The sequence below is a fragment of the Chenopodium album genome, chromosome 8, assembly GCF_948465745.1.
Source record: "Chenopodium album chromosome 8, dcCheAlbu1.1, whole genome shotgun sequence".
Taxonomy (NCBI): domain Eukaryota; kingdom Viridiplantae; phylum Streptophyta; class Magnoliopsida; order Caryophyllales; family Amaranthaceae; genus Chenopodium; species Chenopodium album.
In genome coordinates this window covers 74,734,578-74,745,379 of record NC_137841.1, presented here as the reverse complement: position 1 = coordinate 74,745,379, position 10,802 = coordinate 74,734,578, and the positions used below count along the sequence as shown (strand labels likewise).

At 30.0% G+C, this 10,802-nt stretch overlaps 1 protein-coding gene across 2 annotated transcripts; it reads left to right on the top strand.

Annotated features, from left to right (window-relative positions):
* Nucleotides 1-4,767: 4,767 nt before the first annotated feature.
* LOC145556691 (uncharacterized) lies at nt 4,768-10,131 on the top strand. Of its 2 annotated transcripts, XM_081618348.1 has the most exons (4): nt 4,782-5,167; nt 5,998-6,272; nt 9,384-9,546; nt 9,693-10,131. In XM_081618348.1, the coding sequence occupies exons 1-3, from the start codon at nt 4,888-4,890 to the stop codon at nt 9,450-9,452; spliced, it is 624 nt and encodes a 207-aa protein (XP_081474474.1). In that variant the 5' UTR covers nt 4,782-4,887; the 3' UTR covers nt 9,453-9,546; nt 9,693-10,131. The 2 variants fall into 2 exon arrangements, with proteins under 2 accessions (XP_081474473.1, XP_081474474.1); XM_081618347.1 differs by lacking the exon at nt 9,384-9,546 and having other exon boundaries at nt 4,768-5,167.
* The last annotated feature ends 671 nt before the right edge of the window (nt 10,132-10,802 follow it).

The window sequence follows — 10,802 nt, the reverse complement described above, 5'->3', positions numbered from 1 at the left end:
CATGCATAATGTTTATGATGACCACAGCGATACACTTCATGCATTTCAATCATCCTTTGAGTGTATTGTCACCCTTTCTTGGAAAAAATTGCCACATTATACAAACTCTTCTCATGAAACTATACATACGTATAATAATTTTATAAATATTATTTTTATCAAATAATTGGGTTATTAGATCATTTTGTTGATCAATCACTCAAAACTCAATTTAATAAATATAAATCGTCACTATCTATATGACTATATATAACAAAAATGATAAATTTAGTTGATCATACATATAAATGTATTTAGGGCCTGTTCATATTTACTGAACTGAACTGAACTAATTGGAGTTGAACTGAACTAATTGGAGTTGAACTGAACTCAACTGAGCTGAAATGAATATTTTATGAGAGAAGGAAATTAGGAGCTGGACTGAACTGAACTGATTGGAGCTGAACTGAAATAAGCTGAAGTGAATAGGCCCTTAATGTACAGTTTGATACAAAGTATAAAATGTTTATGAAGATAGATAGAAATTGTAATAATTATATAAATTGTGTGTATGAAGTATAAAATGTTTACTTATTATAAGTCAAATTTATTGTCAAAATATTATGTCGACAATATAATATAATGACAAAGCAATATGATCCATGTTGTTTAAGATTTTCCAAGTGTCTTTACAAGTAAGCACACTTATGAAAAATCTTAGCTACTCCAATCCGAGCTGCAAGTTGTATACTAGTTTAATTTGTTTGCTAAGAGATCGAAGACAACCTAGCAAGCAATACTTCAGTGACGTTATCGGCCCACAATTGATTCTTTTTTTCCTTTGTTTGTGGTCCTTGTGGATCATTTTAATGATGTATTAGGGTGCACAAATTCTTATATATGGCTATTCATATCGTGTGACCAATCATCATAAGAGTATATTGGTCAGTGTTAAAAGGGGTTATTTGGTCAGTGTTAAAAGGGGTTACTTCATCAATATTATAGAGTTACTCGGTCAATGTTATAGGGGCTATTCGACCAATATTTATCAACACTAATAAATCAATATGTGCTAGTGCGAGGTGAGTGGAGCTCAAATGTATAGCAATAGAGTAGCATACTTATATACTAAAACGGCTAAACTATAAAATTAGAAAGTATGCTTCGAGACGCTAAAAAATAAAAGCGGAGAATTGATTATATATAAGGGAAAATGTATGTATGGAGTATGCTGTATTATATTCAAAACATCGATATATCAATTGTATCACTAACTTTGTGATCCTAATTACTATGTAGTTTATTGACCTTATTCCTATAACATCATCGTAGGTAATGTAGGCCAAAATCTTATGAATCTAACATAAAGAAACACATGGAAATGAAGATGCGTTGAATGAGGTGCAACATGAGTAAAACGGCGTGTTGTCTAGCATGGGCTGCTAAGCTATATATGCTTTGACCTCCTTTTTTTCGTTAAATCACTTTATTGGCATCACAATATAGTAATTGATGAAGATATCAGTTCCTAGATAACATGCATATTGGCATATGTTAGGTCCTTAGGAATCAGGAAGCCGAGGGCAATTCTCATGTTGTATTCGGTTGTTTTACTTCATGTATCTCCTCGAGGCTTTCTTTTGATATAGTATATGAGTATATCCGAATGAGCTTTTGATAGAGTATATCCGAATGAGCAAAACACAAGGAAATTATTCGGTTCACAATAAAAGTAGATAGAAATGATATGCTAAATGAAAATTATAAATTAAATTAAACCTTGTAATATATAATCAATAGTCGGCTTATGCCTCACTTTTGAAGGGTTATTTGTACTATTGACAATTTTTAGAGATGTTCCAGGGTATACTTTTTATACATTTAGACATAATAATTTAAATAAATTTAGAGTTTTTTTTTTTATTTTTTTTATTTTTTATTTTTTTATTTTAATACACTTGAGTAGAGTTGAGTACAATTTGATTTCAAAACAATAAAAGACACAATCTAGGAAATTAAATAACGTCAGACGTATTTTGAGTATGTATCATACACTCAAAAACAATTTGTTGACCTTTTCGTTCATATCTCATAAAAAAATGTAATAACAACTAATCATAGTGATTAGTGTGTGCGCCACACAAACCTATAGCTTACAGTCAAAAAATGGTTGTCATTGAATTACATTACATAAGTCAAAAGTTTGAATATTATTTGTTTCATCAAATTCCATGCTAAAATTTTGAATCAAATCATATCATATCATTTAATAAAACTAATTAACATTTGAAATTGAAGTCAAACGTTTCCCAAATATTACTAACCAATCATATCTCTAAAGTCATACATATGTATCAATGTATAGTAATATAAACATTTTTCTCAGGTTACCAGTATAGTAGAACCCAGGAAATTTCTACATTTTTATTTTTTTTTTTTATTTTTTTAAAACCGAGTCATGGCTACGTACATGTTAATCATTTGAGTTTCACATTTTAATAAAAATTAATTAAATTTAGAAAATGTGTTGAGTAGTTATTTCGAACGTACCAACATTGGAAATTGTGTCACACCGAAAATTTATCATAAACAACAAAAATGTACAAAATAAAATAAAATAAAATCAAAGATTGTACGAGTACTGAGTATGAGATTTATTAAGGACAATATTTTTGCATGTGATCACATGATTTCATGGGGGCGGTTCCATCACTCCCGGAGTACTTGTATTTGTATGATATCATACATTATATAAAGTATAATCATATAATGTGCTTGTATTAATTTGTTGATGTTAATAAACTATGTATATAAGGTATGAATCGAATTTTAATTTATTTTTTGCGGATTTTTCTGTGTTTAGGAAATAAAATCATGTTTAATTTGAATTTATAACTTGTCAACATGATCAAGTTTGAGGTTTCTAGAAAGTTTTTAGTTTTGATTTGATTGAATCATTTGGTAATTTTGTTTTGATGTTGCCATGTTATGTGGGAAAGTTCTTCTTTGACTTGGGATTAAAAGATTACTCCGTACAAAGAATTGTAGAGAAAGATATTGAGGAAATTAACTTGTTTTTAAAATTAATTATTTACTTTTATATATATATATATATATATATATATATATATATATATATATATATATATATATAAGTCAATCAAGACTATTTCGTATTTCCATGGAGTGGGGATGTAATCAAGTGATCAAGGGATATGTAATTTTTGAAAAGATTGAAATTTTGCTTAATGACTCTAGAAAGACTTTAAGACTCACGGAAAAAAAAAAAAAAGGATTATTTGTATAAGGAAAAATTGATTTTAATATTACTGTTCATCTATTATAGATGGATTTAAAATGAGTCAAATTTAACAATATAACACATAATTATATATCTATTCAAAATGTTTCAAAAAAAATATATATATATATATATCTATTCAAAAATATATCTATATATTATTATATTTTATTTATAAATTTATTAGAATTATTTATCAATGTTTTCAAATTTTGACCATAAAAAGTCAAAACATGTCATTTTGGGATTGATGGAAGGATTAAGGGTTATGGAGTAATACTAGGGAAGTAGTGATTGTTTGCAAATAGGACTTGTTCACTCATAGGCCTTGCCTTGCTTCTTGGTTTTCTAGAAATTTTATGAGTGAGTGACATTTTTTATTGGTTATACAAAATAATTTATGAACCATAAATTTAATTTTCATACTTTCCCTTCCTTTAGACTTCAAGGGATACTAAAATGCAATCAATTGATAAATTCATCTTGCTATCAACAAAAAGATTCGAATTCTATCCTGCTGATATCTTTTACATAATGATGATGATTGTTTTCCCCACATAATCATCATATTAAATGTTGTGCACATTCATAAATATCATGTATAATGACAAAAATAATGTCACAAGAAATTGAATAATTGAACGATTAGAATCAACTCAACCACGTCAAGATTTACACATGTTAAACAAAATTCTACGGAGTACAACTTATATGACTTCCAGTCTTTCACCTTTCAAGAAAAAATTCAAAATAAAAATAAAAATCTAATTTTTGACGGTAAATTCTATCGATGTTAATTTATAATATTCAACCGTTAAAGTTATCTAAAATACTATTGATTTTAATATATCGTTACTTGTGTATAGGGTCATCTATTACTTGAAAAACTCTTAAGGTGTTTAATCTCTATCTAAATTAATTCTTTTCAAAGTCTACATAATATGAGTAGATGTTGTACTCTTATGTACGAGTATTTTTAAAAGGGTAAACACGTACTTGTATCATATTAATATAAATCTACGACAATTATGAGTAGTATATTTACAAATCAAATACTCCTCGTCTCGCCCTCAAAAAAAAAAAAGTTTTTTTTTTTGGAAGATAAACTTCTAGTTTCCTACTCTTGTAGTTTAGTTAAGGGGGGCAAATTACAAAAAAGTACATTTGTATTGATAGTAACTTGAAGAAGACTTTTTAGTTAAAGCCGTTAAGTCTAGAAGAAATTTAAGAAGTGGGGAAATACAAAGTGAGCTTTCTTTGACGAGTAACGTCCGCGTATGTAAATTTCCTAATCTTTGTCTTTTAATTAACTCCAACTTCCTCTCACCAAATATTTAAATTTACAAATCTAAATTAAATTTTAAAAATTCCACGTCATCATAATACCCCACGACTCTTCCTACTCTTGGTCAAATTTCTCAACGCCTTCTTCTCCCCTTTTATTCTCCCTTCTCTATTAAAACCTTCCCACTCTCCCTTACACAATTCTCTTCTTCTTATTATTTTTGTCTATCCCCCCAAATTATCTATCTTTGTACATACTACGACCTCGGGCTCGGACTCAGACTCGCCTCGAATTATTCGAAATCTCGAAAAAAAAAGAAAAAATGAAAAATATGGGGTTTCTTAAGGAGGAAAAATCAATAAGGGTGATTAGAGCAATAAAAACAGTGTTTTTCTTAATTACTTTACTAATCTCGTTTTTATTCTTCTCTGCTCCTGTTCTTCTTGCTGTTGCGGATACCATATTACCTTCTGCTTTGTTCTCTGCTTCGTCGCCTTTTCTATCTCCTCAATCGTTGTCCTCCCACCTTGCCAATTACGATTTCAGATACTCGCTTGTTGATATTCCGTTGATCTCCATACTCCGCTCCCTCGTCATCATCTGTAAGTTTCCTTGTTTTTTCGTAAAGTCTTGTATAAGACGGTCTCACATAATATTGCCGTATGGGCTTACACAACCAATAATGATTTTATCTTTTTAGGTTTTATTAGACAGAATAATTGCTGAATATAGTATGAAAATTGATCGGGTTATATTAATTTGGTACAACTGTTTTAGGAATAGGGAATAACTTTATTTATTGCATTATTCGTGATTTTTCTAACGAGTGTTCATGGGTACTTGTTAAGCTAACTCGTTATGTTATTATGGTTCTACAAGATTTCCAAATTGAGTAAATTATTAAGTACTTAATTAATCTGCCAAAACTTGAAATTTGATGGTCACCATTGATTAGATTAGGCAGTTTATATCTTAACCTACCTTAAAGTGCGCTTACATAGCAGAATTGACTAATTAAGGGCTTAATAAGTCCAGCAAACTAGTTGGCTTAATTTGATTATTATTTTATATTAATATATTTTCTGACAGTAGTTGGCCCAATTGTTGTTAGCCGTTTTCATGTGTTTTCTGCATAATTTATTAAAGTTGGTTAATAATGCTCTACATTCTCATAAGTCATAATCCCATATGAAATAAATCTAATTAATTTTTGCATTTATTTTATTCTTAATACATATGACAATTCACTTTCTTTATAACCGGTTAAATATACCTATATACCATAAAAACTGTGATAATTAGCGAGTTTAAAAGACTTTGTATGTAATAATGTGTATTTTATGTAACGACGGGTGATAAGTCTGATAACGTATTAACAATTTTTGTTATGTGTTTAATGTATGGAGAACAACTTGTTTATTGTAATGTATAGGTGTGTATAGCTGTTGTGATGGGCCGAAGTTGTCACGTGGGCCCTACTTGTGGGTGGTAACAATATGTTCGGTACTTTCGTTGGTGTTTGTATCATTAAAAGCCCCGTTCGTATTTGGTGGTGCAAGTGGTGCCGAGAGAGGGTACACTAAAGTCACCGAGGTTGCACTGTTCGTATGTTCTTACGCATTGGCGGTTGGACACGTGTTTGTTGCTTATAGGACCAGTTGTCGAGAACGGAAAAAGCTTCTTGTTTACAGGATTGACATTGAAGCTGTAAGTTCCCTCCATCCCTACCTCAATTTAGTTGCAAGTTAAAGTTAATTTCATTTCAAGAAATCCCCTTACCCCTTTCCAAAAGTCGATAACAAAAATACAAAACTAAGTAACCCTTTGCTAAATAAGATAAATAATCAATGTCCCACGTTAGCAACCCAATCGAGTAGTTACTAAAACGACCCATTTTTATTTGTTGAATTTACAAAATAATTTGAGTACATAATTTAATACTCCGTAACAATGTTGCAAGATGAATTAATTTGGTTGGTACATGATGAAATTATTATTAGCATGGGATTTAATATTGATTACTCAAAATTGGCAGCTAAAAAGTGTAAGAAATAGGTTTCTGTTTGCTAGGTGGCTTTGATGAGTTGGTAGAATATCATCAAAAAGATGCCAAGCTAATTAGCTATGCACTAATTAATTAATTCCTAATAGCATATCTTTATAAAGAGGATAAACCAATCAAGAGTGGGGTGCTGTACCACTAAAACAGTTGTAATGTCTCAAAGCTAGGAATTTATGATCTGGAACTTTAATTTTAATAAAGTGGCATAGGAAAACTCTATAGCTGTATGAATGCATTGAAATACTATTTGACATTTTCAACTTTTAATTACTCTGTACCCATGTCTTACCATATACCCGTCTCTCATAATAATTTCCGAGAATATTTGTAGAGTAGTGTTACTACTCGTTTTCATACGAACACTTAATTTAGAAAATGAAAAGAGAAACAAAATAGATTCTAGTACTCGTATAACATTTGAAATTATTCTAAATAGAAAATTGGGTTTAATTGAGAACAAAAATTTGAAACATAAAAAAAAAATTGTGAAGATCAGATTGGATTAGAGGATGATCATTAATAAGTTATATGTCCCTATAATATAACCACCTAAGCCATGACGATTGAATTAGCCATAGATTAGTCTTAGCTCTTAATTAAGAGATTCTTTGAGCTTGATTGATGGATTATTGTTGTAATTTATTATAATTCGTACTTGGTATTATAAAATAACATGTTGTCCAATATTGACAAATATTAATTTATTGAAAACACCTAGATTTATATTTAGTTGCTGTGGCAAAGAATAATCAAATTTGGGAGCAACTTATAGTAAGAGTTGGGGGGAAGTCTTACCTTAAAATTGACTAGTGCTTTCGCACGAAATTGCTGTGAAATTTTCAACGTAACATTTTTATTCAGTCAAAACCTACCATCTTACCACTAATTATTATACACTAATAATGCTTATAGTCCAAACAATATGCAAGCACTTTAGGATATTTTGTTTTGTTTTCTAATATAAGATCTTTTTCCTACTCTTGTATACATTTGAGGCTTCATTTTCAAATCCAAACCTACCCTTCCTAAGGAATAAGACCCCCCGAGAGATGATCGATACTTCTAACATAGTGATTGTGTCGATCGTCTCTACATATGCATATAGCGACAATTTTTTCGTTGATAATTGTGTCGTATTTAGGGATTAAATAGAGTTTTTGTCAGTACACGAGGGTCTTTTAGGAGGGAAGTTTCCAAGTGTAAGGACACCTCTTCCCAACAGAAATTGCTAATTTTGATACGAAGTAATTTAAGTACTTATAGTAATTTAACGTCGTGTTAAATTTAATTTGGTGTTGCTATATGCTTTTCCTAAGTCTAAAAAGTTAAAACCTAATTATATTATTCTTGTATTGATATGGGGTCCCCGCTTAGAGATTTTTTGACAACCTCGCGTAGAGTACGAGTGAGGGAGGGATCATATCACATGCATAAAATTTAAATTAGAAGTTATACGTAATCAAAGAAATACATCAAAATGGTGAAGTACGCATACATGCATGATTATCTAGAGTTATGGAGTGATTAGAGCCACAATATCATAATAAGATCACTTCAATTGTGAATTAGGTGTACTCTTCATGCGTATTAGTTGCTTAATCATGACATGTTTTTTTTAATAAAATATTTAGGTTTCTGTCCTATTCTTTTGATCACTATATAAAATTTAGCTTCTTAATATTATAATAAGGAGTAGTAACGAATTCCATCTAGGCATCCATCATCATACTAACTTTGAACTTATCTTGATTGGGGTCGTGTATTGACGCCATTTATCAGATATTTGTAGACTTACCCTTACTACTACAACAAGACTTATTTGGCTAACAATTCTCTCTTTGTTTCAAGATAATAATCGTACATTATTAATTTAAATAATATTGATATCGCGACTTTATGTTCTAGATGGGTGATTGGAGGGATAGGTCATGAATTCATAATCACATCGATATGTGAAAAAACACCACTTACTTGCATCATGATGTGTAACGGAATAAATGAATTTAGGGATGGGCGGTTAATTAGGTCCATATGTTGATCATAAATATCTACATCAAATTGGTGTAATGAAAATTAAATAAAGCAAGAAACCCTTCGGTCTACGGAATATGCAAAGGTAGGGACAACTTATCCATTGATGAAGACATTTATATTGGACGTTTGAGTAAGATTTGTCTATGAATCCACTTGTATTGCTAATTATGGGAAGAAAGAAATAAATGGGTTAATCAAGAAAATTATAAACCTTAAATGACGTAATTCTGATGTTAATATAAGAGAAAAATTGAATGAGTTGTATACAGTGACAATGAATAAAAGCCATTGTCTGTAAGGTTCTCTTTTAATCAGGTTTTGGAATCCTTTCTTAGTCCGAATCATCACAAATTGACATGTTTTTTTAATTTTATTGGTAGCATAATTGACATGTTTGACAATTCTTGACACATGCTACTTTAACCATGTTAATTAAGCTTATTTTAGAACTTCCTAGGTAGTATATGGGCCCTAAATTGAAAATTTAACTTCAAGATTAAAGGGTCTAATTAATTTATCATCTTTTTAAAAATTGTGTTTCTTTTTTTTGTTGCAGTTAAAAGTTATTTTAGAAAATGTTTGATTTTTATAAGAGAGAGATGATCCTTTTGTTCTTTACATCTGAATATGACTTATAAAGAATCCTTTTAATCTTACAAAAATCTTCTTTTCAACATTTATATGAAATCTGATTTATCTGTCAATCAAATTGTTGTATGTAGGTTAATTCAGCTTGTAAGAAAGGATTTCCAAGATATGAAAAATTGTTGCATGAAGAAAGAAAGAAGTGAAGCATGTACAAAATTAGAGCATTAAAGATAAATTTCGTACAGTTTCTCATAAAAAAAAAAAAAAAAAAAAGGATTTTCGTACATTATTTTAAAGGTAAGATTTCCATGTCCCAACAAATCATATTCTTTTGACAAAAGCTTTGATAACCTATTTGTCTACTTATAAATCCAACAATTGCAACATGATTGCATGTACCTACATATTATAATAACTAACAAATTTTCATTTTCTATATGCAGGATTTTCAGTACCGTACATATAAAATGATGCAATTTCAAGATTTTCGTGAGAAACGTATCCATAACAACATAGGATTGACATACATAAACATCCTTAGAGTCCTTTTAACTTGTGTTTGGTAGTTGAGGAATGAGATTGTACTATCGATTTCATCTCACTTCTTTATTGTATAGTTTTTTTTTTTTTCTTTCCATTTGGGGTAGGGAGATGGCGTATGGGAAGTCGTAGGGTGTTTATCAAGGATCAAGATTATGTATATAACTAAAGAGAGAGGAACTATTAGTATGAATATCAGTAGGCAAGCCGAAGGCTCCTACAATTTTCTTTGCCCTCCAAAGGGGTGCATCTAGCTAGTTAAGTAGCAAGTGTGATTTTTTCAAGTTGTTGCTATATAAATTGTAATTATATATGATATATCTATCTTCAACACTTTTACTCCGTTTTACAGATTTACAGTTATACGTGTGATTTGGATGAATTTTAATTATAGTTGTTGTCACTTAACTTAACCAATGTTTATAATTAAACATTACAAGTAAGCTTATGCAAAAGAAGATTAAGGTACACATTGAATAGTTCTTGTTGGTTACAAATATCTCAAAGATTTACAACGGATTTTGCTCCTTCCCAATTTTCCATTACTATTTAATAAATCAAATAATTTTCAACTACAGATAGCGACACAAGATTGATAGATCTATGGCATCAAAGTTTGCATTACTCCGTACTATTTATTAAATCAAATAATTATTGTAAAAAAACATGATTAAGTTTTAATAAAACCAAAAATTCAAATCAAACCGGGCCATGAAGTGACTTGAGTTGCGATTAGTAAACCACAATCTTTTTTATGTAGCTGGTCACATTGTGTGGTCAGGGTTACTTATTCTCGGATTACTCAATCGGTCAGGGATTATTCAGTCGGTCAAGGATTACTCTCACAATAGAAAACGCAGGAAAAACACAGTTAGTGAATACATGAATAGCATGTTCTCTTCAGCTTATTTTCAGTTCAGTTCAGCTCATTTTCAATAAGTTTAGATCAGTTTAACTCAGTTCCGTCAATCAGAATAGGCCCGAAATATTGAAAATTCTATTTGAGCTAATTT

Coding starts and splice junctions, on each gene's coding strand:
- LOC145556691 (XM_081618347.1), top strand. CDS start 4,888: ATGAAAAATATGGGGTTTCTTAAGGAGGAAAAATCAATAAGGGTGATT. Junction 5,168..5,997: donor CCGCTCCCTCGTCATCATCT/GTAAGTTTCCTT, acceptor TGTAATGTATAG/GTGTGTATAGCTGTTGTGAT. Junction 6,273..9,692: donor ACAGGATTGACATTGAAGCT/GTAAGTTCCCTC, acceptor TTCTATATGCAG/GATTTTCAGTACCGTACATA.